The sequence below is a fragment of the Talpa europaea genome (genome assembly GCF_964194135.1).
Source record: "Talpa europaea genome assembly, chromosome: 7".
Taxonomy (NCBI): Eukaryota; Metazoa; Chordata; class Mammalia; order Eulipotyphla; family Talpidae; genus Talpa; species Talpa europaea.
In genome coordinates, this window is record NC_140074.1 from 69,407 (window position 1) to 87,776 (window position 18,370).

General features: G+C 71.7%; 2 protein-coding genes across 2 annotated transcripts; one reads left to right on the forward strand and one right to left on the reverse strand.

Annotated features, from left to right (window-relative positions):
- Positions 1–3,700: 3,700 nt before the first annotated feature.
- On the forward strand, positions 3,701–10,221 carry DPP7 (dipeptidyl peptidase 7; the record flags this gene model as incomplete). Its single annotated transcript, XM_084236257.1, has 13 exons — positions 3,701–3,935; positions 7,538–7,678; positions 7,776–7,915; positions 7,987–8,150; positions 8,270–8,405; positions 8,475–8,556; positions 8,679–8,887; positions 8,997–9,057; positions 9,211–9,329; positions 9,406–9,562; positions 9,636–9,700; positions 9,840–9,910; positions 9,993–10,221. The coding sequence occupies 13 exons, from the start codon at positions 3,701–3,703 to the stop codon at positions 10,090–10,092; spliced, it is 1,680 nt and encodes a 559-aa protein (XP_084092383.1). The 3' UTR covers positions 10,093–10,221.
- A 1,195-nt stretch (positions 10,222–11,416) lies between these two features.
- On the reverse strand, positions 11,417–17,080 carry MAN1B1 (mannosidase alpha class 1B member 1; the record flags this gene model as incomplete). Its single annotated transcript, XM_084236258.1, has 12 exons — positions 11,417–11,620; positions 12,074–12,205; positions 12,278–12,475; positions 12,736–12,856; positions 13,416–13,606; positions 13,841–14,029; positions 14,222–14,370; positions 14,557–14,742; positions 14,854–15,122; positions 15,326–15,480; positions 16,460–16,717; positions 16,970–17,080. 12 exons carry the CDS (start codon positions 17,078–17,080, stop codon positions 11,417–11,419), a joined length of 2,163 nt encoding a protein of 720 aa, XP_084092384.1.
- Between the last annotated feature and the right edge of the window lie 1,290 nt (positions 17,081–18,370).

An 18,370-nucleotide genomic window follows, 5' to 3' on the forward strand; every position in this document is an offset into this window, starting at 1 on the left:
GGGGCGGAGCGGGGTGCCCGCGCGCGAGCGGGGTGCGGGGCGGGGCGGGCCCCTGTCTGGCGGGGCGAGCTCCCCGCGGCGCCGGCGGTCCGGGCTGTCCGAGCCGGGGCGCGGGGCCCTGCAGGAGCCCTAACTCGCGGCTCTGGGGGAGGGACCGGGGCTCCCCCTCCAGGAGGCCCAGAAGTGGGGGAGGCCCTCTCGGCCTGGCCGCGTGGGCGGGCTCCCCCGGGGGTCGAGGCGGGTCCAGGGGCCGCCAGTGGAGAGGCGGGGCTGCCGGCGAGGCGGAGGGTCGGGACGCCGGCCGGCAAGGGGGGCCACGCGGGGCGCCCCGTGTGCGGCCACGGGCGGCGGAAGCGCTTGCCCCCCGGGGGTGCGAGGCTGACGCCCCCGACCGCGCGCGTCCTCTTCTGCCTCCGCACGCCCCGCGGCCCCCCGCCCTCCGGCGCCCGCCTCCGCCGGTGACGCGCGGTCGCCCGCAGCAACCGAGGGCGTGCAGCCCCCGCGGCGGCGCCCGCAGGACAAAGCCCGGACCCCCCCCTTGGCCCCCGCGGTCCCGGCGGCGCGTCCCCGGCCCTTGGCGCTCGGCGCCCGGGAACCGCTGTTGGGGCGACCCGCCGCGCCGCGGCTGCAGCCTGTGCCTCCGCACCCCAGCACCGGGGTCGCGGGGAGACGCGCCGCGCGGCCCCACCCCGCGGGCCCTCGGGACCCCGCACGCTCCCCCTCCGCCTGGGGGAGCGGCAGCCGCGAGGCACCCCGCCGCCGCCCAGGCCCCCGGGCGAGGAGCGGACGTGGACCCCCCTCCCTGCCCCCTTGGGTGCTGCGGCGGCCCCTGCGCCCCCGAGGCGGCCTGAGGGCGTTTGCAAAACTGAGCCGAGCTGGAGCTGGGACCCGCGGGGCGGGGCGGGGGCGGGGCCTATATGATGGGGCGGGGCCTATAGGACGGGGCGGGGCCGGGTGGGCGGGGCGGGGCCGGGTGGGCGGGGGCTGTGTCCTGCGCCGGGGTGCGGGGTGCGGGGGGGGGGGGGGTGCGGGGGTGCGGGCCGCGCTCGGGTGCTGTCGCTGCTCCTCACCTGACCGCAGCTCGGCGGCCGGCTCCGCAAGTCCCTGCCCTGCCCTGTCCTGGGATTGTTTTCTTTAAAAATAAAAAAATATTTATTTTTACCCTTTTTAAAATTTTTTAAATTTATATTTTACCTCGTTGTTTTTTATGTATTCATGCATACAAGAACGGGGGGCAGGCCAGAGGTGCGGGAGGTGATTCACCTCCCCAGGACAGGCGGATCCACTGAAAGCCGCCGCTGAGCGGGCAGCAGAGCCAGGGGAGGTCTGCTGCGCCCTGTGGGTCACTCCCGGCTGGGGGTCGAGCTCAGGCTGCAGAGGCTGAGACTTAACCCCTGTGCCCCCAGGGAGGCCCCAATTTCTTTCTTTCCTTCTTCCTTCCTGGATTTCTAAACCCACCGTCCCTGGGGCCACCTTCGTGCCTCACAGAGCCCATGCACCCCGGCCGTGGCAAGACCAGGCGTCGCGATAGGGGTTACCCGCTGGCCGGAGAGGCCGGCATGGACAGCTGTGGCTTCTCACCAGGTGGCCTGTCCCTAACTTGATTAGAATATTTATTGTGGGCGGGCATTGATCCATCAAATGTCTCTCTCTAATGTATTAAAGTGAGTAGTTTTTGTGTTTCCTGTATAACATCTTCTTCTTCCATGAAGACAAGCAGCATGTGACATGAATTCTTGAGTGTCAAACCACCCTCACATCCCTGAAATACACCCCTTTGGTCATGACACAGACGGATTTTCTAGAGAAAGTGTGCAGCTGTGATGGCGTGGCTGTTGGGTCTGTGGCTGCTGGGGTCCCCGTGGCTGTTGGATCTGTGGCTGCTGGGGTCCCCGTGGCTGCTGTGGCCCCCATCCATGGCAACTGGATCTGTGGCCACTGGGGTCCCCATGGCTGCTGGCCCATGGCTACAGGCCAGTAACGGCCTCCGAGATGACTGGGAAGCGTCTCCTCTGCTCCAGCTCCCGCAGAACCGGTGAGAGGCTGCTAACCCTTGAAGTGCTTGGTAGCGGTCACGGGTAAGGCCACCTGAACCCATGCGGGGAGTGAGCCCCAGTGAGAATGCCCCACGGGGCCCCAACTCTGGGACAGGCCCCCACTCTCATGCCAGGGTGCAGTGCCCCCGCCATCACTCCTCCAGCTGACCCTGCTGTCTGTGGGCCTCCGTCGCCACGAGCTCTCACAGGCACGCTCTGGCCGCCGGGCTCAGGCACCTTCGAGCCCATGGGCCCACCGATGCCCAGAGGTGCCCAGCCGGCGCTGCTTCCCCCCACGGGGCAGTCCACCAAGACCTCCGGCTCACGGTCAGCTCTGACACAGCAGCGCAAGAGAAACATCCGGTCTGGCTGCGCCCTCTGGGCCCTCTCTGCCCATCACAACCCCGAAGGGCCCGAGGAGCGGCCCCGCTCCAGCAGGTGCAGCTGTGGGCAGCAGGCAGCCAGGAGCCAGGACAGCCCTCCCTCGGGCACTGCTTCACAGGAACCGCCTACCCAGGGGTCTGCCCAGGCCGAGGGCACAAACGGGCGCCTCTGGGTAGAGTGAGACGGCTCGTTGCGGCCCGTACCCTCCGGAGTCCGCCGGCTGGTGGCTGAGTAGATGGCAGGAACCTCCGGGGCGAGGCTGGGAGCCGCCTGGGGCAGCGGGGGAATGGGCTGGCCCCTGCCTTGCCCTGCCCAGGAAGCCCGGAGAGGGTGGAGGAGGCGGGGCGGGGCCCAGGGCAGGCGGGGGGGCCCTGTGCACCCTGACAGGGAAGGGGCCGGCCCCTTGCGAGGGGACGCTGGGCGGGCCCCAGAGCTGGGGAGCGGTCCGTGGGCCGAGGAGCCCGGCGGGTGGGCAGAGGTGGGAGAGCGGTTGGGGCCAGAGGCCCCTCCAGGAGACGTGAGAACCTGGCTCCGGCCCGGCCCTGGCCCGGCGCAGCGGGGATGCACCCTGGCGGCGAGAGCACGCACAGACGTCGGTCAGTTCCACCACCGGGTCTTGTTGTGAGCAGCACCCACAGAGGCAGCTCCGCGGGGGCCCCCCAAAATGCAGATGAGAGCCCAGGACCGGGACCCGCAGGGCGGCTGGCGGGGCGAGGCCCGGCGCAGGGAGGAAGCGGCGGGCCGCGCGGGCCAGGATGACGGCGAGCGGAGGACCGTGGTCAGGTACGGGGCCGGGCAGCGGGCGCGTCTGCCGCTGGAGTCGGAGCGGCCTCGGCCCCGGGTTGTCTCCACGGTGGGCTGCGGGGCGGGGTCGCGGGGCGGCCGGCCCCCGGCCCTCGGGAGGCTGAGGCGGCGGGAGGGCCGCGGCGCTGGCCTCTGCCCTCGTGCCGGCTGACGGCGCCTCCCGTCTCTTGCAGCTGGAGGGGAGCCGTGATTGAGCCGGAGCCGGACACCAGACGGCCCTCGAGCAGAGCAGAGGCCCCCCCAGAGCCGTCCCGGGCGCCCCGGAAGATCCCGAAGCCACCAGGTCTGGAGTCCCCGCTCCCTCTCGGCCCCGCCTGGCCCTCAAGGGCCTTTGTGGCTGCTGCTGCCTCCCCGCCCCAGGGCGGCCCGGGCCCCTGTGCAGAGGCCCTGCCCCTGCGCTCACCTGCCGGGGCTCTGCAGGTGGCCGGGCCCGGCCGGTGCGGTGAGGTTGCCCAGCCGGGGTCCTGTCCCTCGCGATGGCCGGCGTCGGGTCACTCAATTCGGGCGGGGGGGCCGGCGAGTGTGGCCAGGACCCGACTGGGCCGCCCCCGCTGGCCGTGGTGGACGCCTTGTCCACGCCCGGAGCGGCTACCGCGAGTCTGCCTGGGCCGCGAGCTACACCTGTGTCCAGGCCCTTCGGTGAGTGGTTCGGCCTTGGCCTCATGCTGGCCGACGCCCTGGACGCCACGTGGACCCCAGGCCGGCGAGAAGGTGTCTGCCCTCCCGGGCTCGGGGCTGAAGCTCTCCTGGGAAGGGCCCCGGGGGCGCGGCTCCTCCCGCACTGCCGGGCGCCCCCGCTGTGGTGACGGCGGCTTCCCCGCTGTGAGAGCTCCGAGCCGGCCGCGCCGAGCATGGGCCCCGCGTTGTCCAGCGGCCCTTGCGGGTGGGCGCAGCCGTGGCTCCCCGGGCCGGCGTCAGCACGTCCCGGCCTCCATCTGGCCACTGTGCCTGGGGGACGACCCCGGCCCCATCCGCTCTTCCTCCTGTGGGCGAGACCCAGGCGTGACCCCGCTGCAGAGAGGCCGCGGCTGCTGCAGACCCCAGCCTGCTTTGGGGCATCTGCGCGGGCCGGCAGGGGGCAGGCCGCCGGCCCCGGCCCCGCCACTGGCCCCCGGAGGCCCGCCCCGTGCTCTCGTCGGACGCCGGGCGCGAGGGCCCGCGCAGGCAGGGGCGACGGGTGCTGGCCAGGCCCCCCGGGCGGACGGGGGATCCCCGGGGTCCCTGCGCCCGGCTCTCACGCCTGCCCGTCGGGTCCCTGACGGCACGTGTGGAAGTCGGGCCCGTGCCTGGGTCTGTCGCGCTCTGTGGACGCAGCCTCGACGCTGTGGTCACACACGCACCGCCGCCCAGGGAGCACGCCCTGCCCCGCACTCGCCCCGCGGCGCCTCCCGGCAGACACCCCGGCCGCCCCGCCGGCCCCTCTGCTCTGACCCCCAGGCCGGAGGGCGCGGGGCCTGCAGGGCGAGTCCTGTGCCCCCAGCGCTGTCCCCGGCCCTGCATGTCCATGTCCCCCTCCCTCCCCCGTCCTCCTCCTCCTGGTCCTCTGCCTTGTGGTCCTCCTCCTGGTCCTCCCCCTGGCCCTCCCCCTCCTCCCTCTGGCCCTCCCCCTGGCCCTCCTGGTCCTCCTCTGCGTCCTCCCCACCCCCTTCTCTGGCTCTGTGGTTCCCACCCCGCGGCCCTGACGCCCGGTGACGTCGCGCGTGTTCCGTGTGCTGATTGGGCCCTTGACAGGGGAGTCGCCCGGCCGGCCGCCCGCGCGCGGAGTGGAGCCTCTTGGGGTTTGTTGTTGAGCTTCTGACTCTCCAGCACACTCTCGAGAGTGGCCGTCCAGGCCGCGTGGCCAGCCCGTGTTTTCTCCCACCCTCACGCCGCTGCTCCGGCTACGTCTTTAAACCGCACGAAGACGCCATTCTTCTGGAGTCCGATTTGCCCGTTTTGTGGTCCCCTGGGCCCGGCGCGTCGCTCCTGACCCACGGCCGCCGGGACCCCCCAAGGGCCACCCGGAGGGAGCCTAAGGGCTGTCAGCGCCCTGGGGGCGGGTCACGGGGTGGGGGCCTGCGTGGCCCGGGAGGGGGAGCCTCGTCCACCTGCCCTGCTGGGGCGCCCCGCGTGCCAGGATTGCACCCCATGGGGACCCCGCACCCCATGGCGAGTGCCAGCCCCAGCCCCTGGGGGACCCGTGTGTGGCCGCCGCTGCAGTGCCCGCGCTCACACGGATGCCACGGCGGGGCTGGAGCCTGGGCCCACTGGGGCTCCTGCCCCCCACACAGGGCATCGAGGTCCGAGGGGCAGAGCCGCCGGGGGAGGAGGGGCTGGGCCCAGCCTGGGTGCCGCGAGGTGGTCAGGCCCCGCTCCACCCCACGGGCGCGGGCCCCGCACTGGGGAGGGCTGTGCCCCCAGACGTACCCAGATGCTCAGGGCCCTCATGGGCTGACGCGCCTCCCCGGCCATCTCGGAGCCACCCCCGGCGCTCAGGAGCTGCAGAGGGGGGTCTGGCGCCTCCGAGGCGGGCGCATGGGGTGGGGGGCCAAGCTTAGGAGGGGACGAGGGCAGAGGCCCGACCGGGGCTGCTCTATTTAACACAGGACAGGCAGCCCTGGTTGCGGGGGCACAGGAAGAGGGACACGGGCACACGGGGGCAGGGGAACTTGGGGACATAGAGGCATGGTGGGGACATGGGTACACAGGGACGGGGACACAGGGGTGGGCACACAGGGACGGGGACAGAGAGACAGGGGGACACGGGCACACATGGACGGGGACACAGGGGCGGGCACACAGGCACGGGCACGGAGAGACAGGGGGACACAGGCACACATGGACGGGGACACAGGGGTGGGCACACGGGGATGGGGACGGAGGTGCAGGGGGCCACAGGGATGCAGGGGCGGGGACACAGGGGCGGGCACACGGGCACGGGCACGGAGGGGCATGGGGACACGGGCACACAGGGGCGGGGACACAGGGGTGGGCACACGGGCACGGGCACGGAGGGGCAGGGGGAGGAGCACACGGGGACGGGGACACAGGGACACAAGGATGGGGACACGGGGACGCAGGGGCGAGCACACGAGGACAGGGACACCTGGATGGGGACACGGGAGCAAGGGGAGCACGAGGACATAGGGTTAGGGACACGGGGGGGGACACGGGGAGGGACACAGGGAGGGACACAGGGGGGGACGGGGCAGGAATGGGGAGAGCGCAGGGGGGCGCCGGGGGACCATGGCTGGCCACGCCCATGTGATGCCACGGCAGCCATTGTCACCACGCCGGTTGCCGCAGCGACTGGGCCCATCGGGGGCTGCCCCTGCTCTGCCCGGCCTGGGCCTGGGGCTGCCCGCGCTGGGGCATCGGCCAAGACGGCCCCGCTCTCTGGCTGGGCCTGGCCATGCCCATGTGCCCGGTGCGAGGCCAGTTGGGCCCACAGGGGCCGGGCTGGCTCAGCCGCTCGGACCTGCTGGGGCCCTGCTGGACGGGCGCGGAGGCTCCCTGAGCCTGCCCTGGGCCCTCCCGGGCCTCGTCTGTCCGGTCTGCAGGGCCAGTGGGCCTGGGCGCCGGCTCGTGGCCTGGACCCCTGCGCCCCTTGGTGCCCGGGCCCGGCTGCCCACCCCCAGGAGCAGCCCCCATCTCCCGCCGGCTCGAGGCCCTCTGGCCCGGGCCAGGGCCCTTTGCTGCCACTGGACAAGCGGAGTCCCCTCCAGGGCAGCTGCCGCCCCATCCTCCCGGCTGCCCCCGCCCCTGAGGGGCGCAGCGCCCCGCAGGGAAGCGCTCCAGGGCCCGCCAGGGGCGGTGGGTGAGTCTGGGAGTGGCGCTGCTGAGGGCAGCTCCGCACAGACTAGCCGCGGGGGGCTGGAGCCTGGGCCCACTGGGGCTCCTGCCCCCCACACTGGGCATCGAGGTCGGAGGGGCAGGTCCTGTAAGAGGTCGCATTGGGGAGCCTCCCCATGGTCACCCACCAGGTGGGGCCAAGCGGGGCTGCAGCCTGGGGCTGCCCTGCCAGGAGGGGTCACCCCCCCACGTCCCCCTGGCAACCATCTCCCCGGGGACACAGCGGCAGCCAGGAACCTTCCAGCCCGGTCGGAGCCGGCACCGCCCTGCCCGGAGGTCACGTGACGGCCCCGCTGGTCATGTGGTTCTGGTCACGTGGCCCGGCCCGCCTGACTGCCACCAGCCATGCGAGACGCACCCCCGGAGCCCCGGGCTCCCTCGGCCCGGACCTGGGCCCCGGTCCTGCTGCTGGCGTGGGCGCTGAGCGGCCTGGAGGCCGGGGGTGAGTGGGGCGGGCCGCCGTGGGTGTCCCCCCCGGCCAGCCGGCCCTGAGTGCCCGACCCCTGCAGCCCCCAGGGTCGGGGAGCCCCGCTTCCGGGAGGCCTACTTTGAGCAGCTTCTGGACCATTTCAACTTCGAGAGGTTCGGCAATAAGACGTTCCGCCAGCGGTTCTTGGTGTCAGGTGCGCCCGGCGGGGCCGGGGGTGCAGGGCCGGCGGCGGAGGGGCCACCGCGGGGACCCCGGGGCGCCACCCCCCCACCCTCCCGCTCCGCCCGCAGAGCAGTTCTGGAAGCCGCGCGAGGGGCCCATCTTCTTCTACACGGGCAACGAGGGGGACGTGTGGGCCTTCGCCAACAACTCGGGCTTCGTCCTGGAGCTGGCGGCGCAGCAGGCGGCCCTGGTGGTCTTCGCGGAGCACGTGGGTAGGGCGGGGGGCGGGGGCTGGGGGGTGAGGGGGGGCCGCCGGGTCTCAGCGCCCCTGCCCCGCAGCGCTACTACGGCCGGTCGCTGCCCTTCGGGGCGCCGTCCACGCGGCGCGGGCACACGGAGCTGCTGACGGTGGAGCAGGCGCTGGCCGACTTCGCGGCGCTGCTGCAGGCGCTGCGGCGGGACCTGGGCGCCCCGCGCGCGCCCGCCATCGCCTTCGGCGGAAGGTGGGTGCCGCGCCCCGTGCGTGCCCGCAGCTCTGGGGCTGCTCCCGGGCACCTGGCGCCTGCGCCCGCCCTGGGGTGCCGCGGGGTGCGCCGTCGCCCTCACCCTGCGTGTCTGCCAGCTACGGGGGGATGCTGAGCGCCTACATGAGGATGAAGTACCCCCACCTCGTGGCGGGAGCCCTGGCGGCCAGCGCGCCCGTCCTGGCCGTCGCAGGCCTCGGGAGCCCCTACCAGTTCTTCCAGGACGTCTCGGCGGTGAGTGGGGTCCGGGCCCGGGCTGGCCCCGGCGCCACGGCAGCTGCAGCCCCCGCTGTCCGCCCCCAGGACTTTGAGGCCCACAGTCCCGAGTGTGCGCAGGGCGTGCGCGACGCCTTCCGGCAGATCAAGGACTGGTTTCTACAGGGAGGTGAGAGGCGCCCCCCGGGGGACCTCCCCGGCCCCCCCCCGCAACCCCCAGCCCGAGCCCAGTCCTGCCCCGCCCCGCCTGGCCCCCAGCCCCGCCCGCCCCGGCTCCGGCCCCTGCCCCAGCCCCGGGCCAGCAGCCTCCAAAGGCCCCCGCGCCCGCCCCAGCCCACGAAGCGGTCAGCCAGGCCTTCGGCACCTGCCAGCTGCTGTCCAGCCCGGAGGACCTGACCCAGCTCTTCGGGTTTGTCCGCAACGCCTTCACCGTGCTGGCCATGATGGACTACCCGTACCCCACCGACTTCCTGGGGCACCTGCCCGCCAACCCTGTCAAGGTGGGGCCCCTGCCCGCAGGCGGCGGGGAGCGGCTCCGGGAGGTGGGGGCCCCTCCCCCCAGGGCCTCGCGCCCGCCCCGGGCCGGTCCCACGCGGCGCTGCCCCGCAGGTGGGCTGCGAGCGGCTGCTGAGCGAGAGGCAGAGCGTCCGGGGGCTCCGCGCGCTGGCAGGTGCGTCCGCCGTCCGTCGGGGGCGCGCAGGCCCTTCCCGCCCGGGGACCTGCCCGCCCCCTCGCGCCGCCGGGCGTGGGCGGGAGGGGCAGCCCCGGCCTCGCGGCCCGGCCCGGCCCGGGCGGCGGCCGACGCTGCTGCGGCCCTGCCCAGGGCTGGTCTACAACGCCTCGGGGGCCGAGCCCTGCTTCGACGTGTACCGGCAGTACCGGGCCTGCGCGGACCCCACGGGCTGCGGGTCCGGCTCCGACGCCCGGGCCTGGGACTACCAGGTGCGCGCGGGCGGCGGGGGCGGGGGGCGGGGGCGGGGCTGCCCGGGCCGCGCCTGAGCGGCCGCGCCCACCCCAGGCCTGCACGGAGATCAACCTGGAGTTCTCCAGCAACAACCGGACGGACCTCTTCCCCGAGATGGCCTTCCCCGCGGCCGCGCGCCGCCGCTACTGCCTGGACACGTGGGGCGTGTGGCCGCGGCGGGCCTGGCTGCAGACCGGCTTCGGGGGCGGCGGTAAGGCCGGCGGCCGGCGGGACCCCACCGGGCGGGCGTCGGGGCGGCGCCCACACCCGCTCTGCCTCCGCAGACCTCAAGGCCGCCAGCAACATCATCTTCTCCAACGGCGACCTGGACCCCTGGGCGCGCGGCGGGGTGAGCGGGGCCCAGAGGGCCCTGGGGTCTTGGCTCGGCTCCCGCCCCACCCTCACCCCAGTCCTCCCGGCGCACCGTGGCCGCGGGGCGGGCCGGCTCCCCCAGGCCCTCACCCCGGGGCTCCTTCTGCTGAGGGCAGATCCAGAGCAACCTGAGCGCCTCGGTGCTGGCCATCACCATCGCGGGAGGCGCGCACCACCTGGACCTCAGGTGCGCGGGGGCTCGAGCAGGCGGCCGGGAGGGGGCCAAGGGCCCAGCTGCCCAGCTGAGCGCCACCCGTGCCCGCCCCCAGGGCGTCCCACCCCCAGGACCCGGTGTCCGTGGTGCAGGCGCGCAGGCTGGAGGCCGCTCTCATCCACGAGTGGGTGCAGGCAGCGCGGCGGGACCCGTGAGGGCGCCGGCCAGCAGGGACTGGGGCCTGTGTTCAGGACCACGGGCCGCCGCCGAGTTCGTGGGCCCCGGGGCTGGGCTGGGCAGCACCGCAGGGAGGCTTGGCCCTGCACGACGACCCCACGCCACCTCCTGCTTAATAAAGGGCAGCCCACGGCCCCGCGTCAGTGTCTCTTCCGCACGCCCAACCACCCGCCTGGTGTCCACAGGGGAAGCTGCTGCCCCGGGCGGGGCGCCGTGGGCGCACGCAGCCAGGTGCTGCTGTGATCACGGTGGGCGGCTGGGCCACCCCCGCCACAGCCCTGCCCACCGCTCAGGCCGAAGCCACACTTGCTCTGGCCCGGGGATCAGCGGGAGGTGGGTGCGGACGGGACAGCCAGTCCCAGAGCCCAAGTCCTGCCCCCAGCAGCGGGCCCCAAAGGCGTCTCCAAGGACTGGCCAGGACCAGGCTTCCAGGCCAGGGAATCTTCTAGCGCAGGCAACAGGCTTCACTTGGCTGAGGGAAGAGCCAGGCTGTCCCGAGGCCTGCTAGACCCAGGGCTGCAAGGTCCTGCTGCGGCCCAGCATGCTGTCCTCTCACTACAAAGGGGTGGACTCCACGGTCAGGACCACAGCCCACTGCCGGAGAAGGGCCGGGGCGCCCCCCCCACTCCCCGCAGGACCACGGATCTTGCTGAGGCCCCTGCAGCCCAAGTAAGGCGCACCCCACACTGCTCACTCCTGCAGGGCTCTGCAGGGACACAGCAACACAGGACCCATTTAGCAAATCCACTTTACCCCGACAGCACGTGTCGGACATCTGGGAAGAAAATGAAGGTGCCCGCCCAGCCCCCCAAAAGCCAGGGGATCCCTGAGTCCAGTGTGTAAACACCACGATCAGCCAGCAGCCCCCGAAACCCGAGGGTCTGGCACCTTCACAGGCTCTGAGACCCCGCGGCCAGGCCGCCTCCCGGCTGTCCGGCGGCTCAGCCCACGGAGCCCCGCACCCACCACAGGACACTGGTGGGCTTCAGGAATGTGAATGCGGCTAAAGTTTCACGGAAGAAGGTCCCCGGGGTGGGAGCCCCTGAACCTCACAACTGCTGGTTCCTGACACGTCCGACGACGGCCCAGATGGGAGAGCTAAGCCCGAGCATAGCTCCGGGGGCCCAGCGGCCACCCAGCCTGGCGGGGCCGCGACCTATGGCGAGCTGCCTGGAGCACATCCAGCCCAGCGGTGGACGCCATGGCCAAGTCAAGGGTGGGCGGCCTAGCCCAGGGCAGTGTGCACAGGCAGCTTGAGGACAGGTGCGCTGGGTCCAGGTGTGCCCAACGGGCACTGTGCCCCTAGCTGGGGGTCCAGATGGGCAGGGGGTGAGCCTCGGTGTTGAACACGTAGGTGTCCAGGCTGAGCAGGCCCGGGTCGTCAGAGAAAAGCAGGTACAGGTACTTGAGCGTCTCCCCCAAGAAGAAGCTCTCCATCTTGTCCCTGGGCTGGGGGTTGCGGGGGTCCTGCACGTTGCTGATGGACGAGAAGCCGCCCGAGGGGACCTGCGTGAGAGCCGAGGCCGCCGTCACGGCTGGCAGAACCCGCAGGCGCGGCCGGGGGCAGAGAGCGCCAACGTCCATGAGCGTGGGCCCCGAGGTCAGAAGCCCCGCCAGGAAGCCCCCAGCTCAAGCTGCTGGACGGAGGCCTGACGGAGGCCTGACGGAGGCCCGAGGCCACCGAGGGCCCAGAACACCCACAGAAAGGCGGCACAAAGGTCAAGGCTGGCGGCGAGCCAGGGCCCCACAGGACCTTCCCAAGTGCGGTGCGATGGGGCCCGAGCACGTGGGGCGGGGACCCTGTCCTGGGCAGCCCCGGTCCTGAGGTCCTCCTGGGCAGGGGAAGGCAGGTGGGCCCCGTGGGACCCAGACATGATGTGTGGTGAGCGTGGCCACCGCAGCAACTGCCCACGCAGATGGGTCCCTCCCAGGGGCTGGGCGCGACACCGAGGGGCTCACCCGCGTGTGGGCGTTGAAGCTGCGCAGAATCTCCCAGCCCCAGTCCTGGTACTTGGGGTCGCCCGTGCAGCGGTGCAGGTAGAAGAGACTCTCCACCGTCTCCGGCCGCAGCAGGTTGTGCCTGTCGCCCGGCTGGGGAGACGCAGGTTCAGGCCATGCCCAGCCGCCCCGCCCCCGCCTGCCCCGGCCCCGGCCCCAGCTCACCTTGACCTGCACATCCTTCCCGCCTTTCTGGGGGTGCAGGCTGAAGTGCACGATCTCAGGGCTCAGCCCCGTCTCCATCTGGCGGTTCATCTGGTAGCAAGTGTCCATGAGCGCCCGGGCCAGCTCCATGTGGTCGGCCGGCAGCCCGTGGTGGGCGCCCAGGGCCAGCGTCCCTGGCAGGAAGCACACCAGGTGGTCCTGAAACACGGCAGCCTGTTCAGCATGCGGGGCCGCCCGTCTCGGGACAGACGTCCTTCCCCGGGCCATGCCCGCAGGCCTGTCACCACACCCCAAAAGCTGGAGGAGCAGCCACTGCAGCAGGGCAGGGTCCCGGGGAAGCTAGGCCTGTGCACCCCCACCGCGCCATTAAGGGACGTGAACCCTTGGGACCTGGACACCCCATAAGCCAGAGCCGAAGCACCTGGAGCAGCAGCCCAGCCGGCCTGCCTCGTGCTCACCATCTTGCTGCTGAAGCGGCCGTGTGCGAGCTCGCCGACGAAGGTGAGCTTGCTGGGCTCGGACCTGCGCAGCAGGTGCCTCCTGACGCCCTCGATGGCCTCCAGGTAGTCCTCCAGCAACCTGAGGGGCGGGAGCAGGCACTGGGCTGGCCCTGGCCAGGGACACTGGCTGGGTCCACGCCTCTCGCCAGCCCTCAGGACTCGCCGACCAGCCCTCGAACCTGCACCCAGAGGCCCCTAGTTCCCTGCACGACCCCACGCTCGGGACAGGAGAGCTCCCCACATGGCAAGGCCCTAGTGCCCCCCAGGGGGGTCAGCTGGGAACTGCCCTGGGGTTCTGGGACCCGATTATCTTGGGCTGATCACAGGCGCCTCCATCGCGCCCTAAGGGTGTGGTGAGGGGCTGAGGGTCCCGGGACAGCGCCAAAAGCAAGGCGGGGAGCGGACAGACGCCGCTGTCGCCCCACTGAAGAGCGGTCGCAGGATGTGGCCGTCGCCCCGGGAAACGGCTCAGCCGTGCAAGCAGGGCAGGGGATGGGGGCCAGACACACATCCCAGCCCTGCAGGCCCCAGCCAGCCTCAGCGACACGGGTCTCTCCACGCCACACCGTGTCCAGGGGATGCGCACCCCTCATGGGATCTGGGGGTGGGGGGCCCCAGAGTCACTGAACAGGCCTCACTGCGTTTCCTTCTTCCCGCCCTGGATCCACTGCTTGAGCAGGTACTCGTAGTAGCTGTCGGCCCGGGCGCCCAGCGTGAACACAGCCGTGTGCGTGAAGAGGCCGCTGTGCGTGTTGATGAACATGGGCACCAACCCGTCCTTCTTCCCAGGCAGGCCGTGCACGTGCTGCGTCACCGCCTCCGCGGCCTCCTGGGTGGACCAGGGCGGCGTAAGCAAGTGCAGGGGGCAGCGTCCTCGCCGGGGGAACCACCCTAGGCCTGGGATCAGCCGCTGCTCAGGTGTCCATGGACAGCAGCTGCGCCTCAGGGACGCACGCCCACAGGTGAGGCCAGGACGGTAGCCGAGGACACGCCCGAGTGGACGGCACAGAGCTGACCGTGAAGCCCGGGGGTACCAGAGTAGCCGCGTCCCCAGGAGCCCTACCCGGAACTTCTTCAGCCCCGTGAGTCGGGACAGCTCGCGGAACTCCAGCTGGATGCTGGTCACCTCGGCCACTGTACTGTCAGAGGTCCAGCGGGGCGGGTGGGCCACACCCGTGCCGATGTTCACATCCGAGTATGGGATCTTGGAGGGTGTCTGGAAGGCGGGCAGCAGCCGGTTCCCGAAGTCCTCCTGCGCCGGACACAGACGAGCAGCCGTCCGTCCTCTGGCCCTGTCCCCGCCAGCTGGCCACCACCCACAGCCCGGCCCACCCACCGTCATGTGGCGGACCCGAGGCGCACGCACCGCCCAACTCTGGTGGCCGGCGGCCCACGCAGTGAGCTCCGAGGCCCACGCGGTCAGCGCCCGGCCCGGCCTACTCACGGCTTTCTGCAGGAAGAGGGCGTCCCCGGAGAGATGGTAGGCGCTCAGCAGCCCGCCCAGGATGCGGATGGTGCTCTCGAACAGGTTGACGTCCACATCCTTCTGGAACTGCAGCTTCTGGAACACCCAGCTCCGGGCTTCTTCAAATTCTGCCGCGGCAGATGGGACAGTGAGGAAGGGGCCATCTCAGCGGGGCCGCTGCGCCTGCTGTCTCCACTCAGACTCCACCCGCCCGGGCCAGGGGAGCCCGACTCAGTGCCGCCTTAGCCATCCTGGGCAGACCCAGCGCCCCCCCAAACCCTGCCTGCGGCCCCGAGCCCAGGACGAGCAAACACCTTCTCGTAAGCCCAAGATCCACATGGTGTCCAAAGCATCGATCAGCGTGAGGCCAAGGCCGAACCACTCGCTGAAGGACCTGGACACGGGTTTCAGCTCATCGTGGCCCCAGGCGAACTTGCGGTAGCCGCTCCAGGCGTGGCGAAAGGCATCCACCACAGCCAGCTGGCGCTCGTTCGGGGTGGCTGCGAAGCGGCCGGGTCAGGTTCTGCCCACGCTCGCCAGCCCCCCCGCCCGGATTGAGTGACCCGACGCCGGCCATCGCGAGGGACAGGACCCCGGCTGGGCAACCTCACCGCACCGGCCGGGCCCGGCCACCTGCAGAGCCCCGGCAGGTGAGCGCAGGGGCAGGGCCTCTGCACAGGGGCCCGGGCCGCCCTGGGGCGGGGAGGCAGCAGCAGCCACAAAGGCCCTTGAGGGCCAGGCGGGGCCGAGAGGGAGCGGGGACTCCAGACCTGGTGGCTTCGGGATCTTCCGGGGCGCCCGGGACGGCTCTGGGGGGACCTCTGCTCTGCTCGAGGGTCGTCTGGTGTCCGGCTCCGGCTCAATCACGGCTCCCCTCCAGCTGCAAGAGACGGGAGGCGCCGTCAGCCGGCACGAGGGCAGAGAGGGCAGAGGCCAGCGCCGCGGCCCTCCCGCCGCCTCAGCCTCCCGAGGGCCGGGGGCCGGCCGCCCCACGACCCCGCCCCGCAGCCCACCGTGGAGACAACCCGGGGCCGAGGCCGCTCCGACTCCAGCGGCAGACGCGCCCGCTGCCCGGCTCCGTACCTGACCACGGTCCTCCGCTCGCCGTCGTCCTGGCCCGCGCGGCCCGCCGCTTCCTCCCTGCGCCGGGCCTCGCCCCGCCGGCTGCCCTGCGGGTCCCGGTCCGGGGCTCTGATCTGCAGGTTGGGGGGCCCCCGGCGGAGCTGCCTCTGCGGGTGCTGCTCACAACAAGACCCGGTGGTGGAACTGGCCGACGTCTGCGCGTGCTCTCGCCACCGGGGTGCATCCCCGCCACGCCGGGCCGGAGCCAGGTTCTCACGTCTCCCGGAGAGAGCTGCTCTCCCACCTCTGCCCGCCCGCCCGGCTCCTCGGCCCGCCCAGCGTCCCCTCGCAAGGGGCCGGCCCCTTCCCTGTCAGGGTGCACGGGGGCTCCCACCTGCCTTGGGCCCTGCCCCGCCTCCTCCACCCTCTCTGGGCTCCCCAGGCAGGGCAAGGCAGGGGTCGGCCCACTCCCCACTGCCCCAAGTGTGCACAGCCAGTGAGAAGCGTTAGCGTGATGTCAAATGCCCCACACATGTGAGAATCACGCCACTGTCTTTCAAGTGGCGCCTGAGCCTCTCCTGTGGCCAACAGTGCCTAGTGCTGGGCAGTCACGCTGCAGGGCAGCGGTGGGAGGTACCTGAGGCCGAAGCCTGGGCTCGTGTTCCAAGCGAGCGTCTGCCTTCTGAGGACTGGGTGCGGCAGGTGGGTCGTCTGCTCTCATCTTCTGCTCGTGCACCGGCCTACCGTTCTGGACTGAGAAAAAAAAGTTTTGTTTTTTTTATCTTATATCAACCAAACCACAAGACCCAAAACAGAAATTCTTTAGTAGGTAACACCCAAGATATGTAACACGTGGTGAGAGTGCAACTGGGTTGACAGTGCTGCTGCTAAACGCCTGCCCTACCCGGAGACTTGGCAGTTGGGCCTACAGGCCCCCTCTGGGGCAGCTTTTCACTGCTCGCCACACTAAACCTTCAAGAGGTTTGGAAGGCACTCCCCAAGCATCCAGCAGAGCTGGCGGGCCCCGGTAAGCACACTTGTCAGGAGAGTCCCGGGTGCCTGAGACTGTCTCTGCCAGGATCCCTATGAGGCGGACAAGGTGGGGACATCGTCCTGACGACGGCTGAGAAGACAGTGGCACCGTCACATTCTCACCGTGTGCAGCCAAGTGTGAGGACAGGGCCTGTCCTCGTCTGGCCGGTGTGGGGGCACCTGTGCTTCGTGGACGGCCACGGTATGGCTGCCAGGTGGCTTCTGGGGCCCCAGGCTCCATGCAGGCCGGGAGGGCAGGAGGGCAGCCATACCTCTCCACTGCTCAGCCATGTGGATGTAGGACAAGAGGCCACAGAGCAGCAGGAAGACGGAGAGCAGGAGAATCACGTTCCGCTGCAGCCGGGACAGCTGCTTCCATTTCTACGGGAGAACAGACGTGCGCCCTGAGCCTGGAGACGCGCGAGAAAGCTCCCCAGCTGCCAGCCCGCCCGCGGAGACGCGTCCTTCCCGCGCGGCTCCGCCCCGGAGCGGTGTCGTTCTGACGGTGGGCGGCCCCCAAGGAGACAGCTGGGGGTGCCCGGCGCGTGGGCGCACGGAGTGGGGGGCCCGTGTGCGGCCCCCGCGGCCCGGCCGCCCCGCCGCTGCTGAAGGCGGCCCCGGCGCGGCCCTCACCCGCCAGCAGGAGCGGCGCCGCCAGCGCTTGCTGCCTTCGTAGCCGGGCCCCAGGCTCAGCGTCACCGAGATGAAGTCGCGCTGCGGCGCCGGCGCCGCCGGCGGATACATGGCAGCGGGGGCGGCGGCACGCGGGACCCCGCCCGCTGTCGGCGTCAGGAGGACGGGCACCGCGAGGTACCCAGGGCCCCGCCGTCCTGACAGCCGCGGGCAGCCATCGCAGCTCGGTCCACACCCCGCCCATCTCTCGGCGTCGCCACTGCGCCTGCGTCTTCACCTCTTGACCCCCAGTGCGCCTGCGCGCCTCCCTGGGTCCGCCGCCGCGCCTGCGCGGGCCGGGGCCGTTTGCGTGTGCGTCTACGTTTAATTCGCGGTGGGCGAACAGCCGCGCCTGCGCCGTGACCGCCCCACCAAAACGATGACGTCGCCTCGCGCATGCGCAGTTGTCCCGCGAGCCGGTTCGCGCTCCACGGGGTGGAGGGGGAGCTTCCGACGGGGTCCGCTGCAGGCGCGCGTGTGCCCGCTCGCCCGATGTCCAGTCGTTCCCGCGCGGAGGTGCTGGCCTCGTGGGAGCTGCCCGGGCCGGTGCCCAGCGTACCGCGCTATGATAGCGGGGAGCCCTTGCACCCTACGCCCTCCTCTTCTACCCGCGTGGGGCCTGCAGGGAACGGGGCGGGCCGCGGTGGGGTCTGGGCCGCGGGTCACCTGCTCGCACGGTGGTCAGGCCCCGGAAGGGCGTCGGAGTCGGGTGCAGAGGGGTCATGGGCCCGACTTGGTCTGCAGCCTGAAGGGTTTGGTCCCGGGCACTGTGGGGTGCCATCCAGGGGCACCTGGACGCGCGGTCCCCGGGGGAGGTGCCTGCCCCCCGCGAACGTGCTGCGAGTGGGTGAACTTCAGGCAGAACCTTGCTTGAGTGGCCAGGAGTGCAAAATCCAAAGCTGGGGGTGGGGGTGACCCCTCAACTCTTCACAGCACTGTGTGGTCAGCTGTGTTGGTCCTTGTAACAACTTCGATGCTCTGGGGTGGCACTGAGAATGCTAAGCGCCCCCATGCTGTCCCCATGAACCCCAAGTCACACCCACCCCGGTGCGCTCCCATTTCCCCCACTGGCAATCCCAGTGCTTCCTGCAGCTCCGACGGTGGCATTTCTGGGTGTCTGGAGGCCTCCCGCTTCCCCTCTACGGTCACCTCCAAGGGCTCTGCTGGTATTCCCAGGAGATGCCCCCCAGTCACCAGGGAGGCGGTGGCACCCGGAGACACCGCAGGCTGACACCAGGTTGATAGGTGAGGGTGCGCCCCCCGCCCCAGAGCCGGCTCAAGGGGCAGGTTCTGGGTCCTCCCCTAGGCACCCTCTAGGTTGCCTCAGAGAACTAAGACTGAGGATCCGGCTCCCTAGGGCCC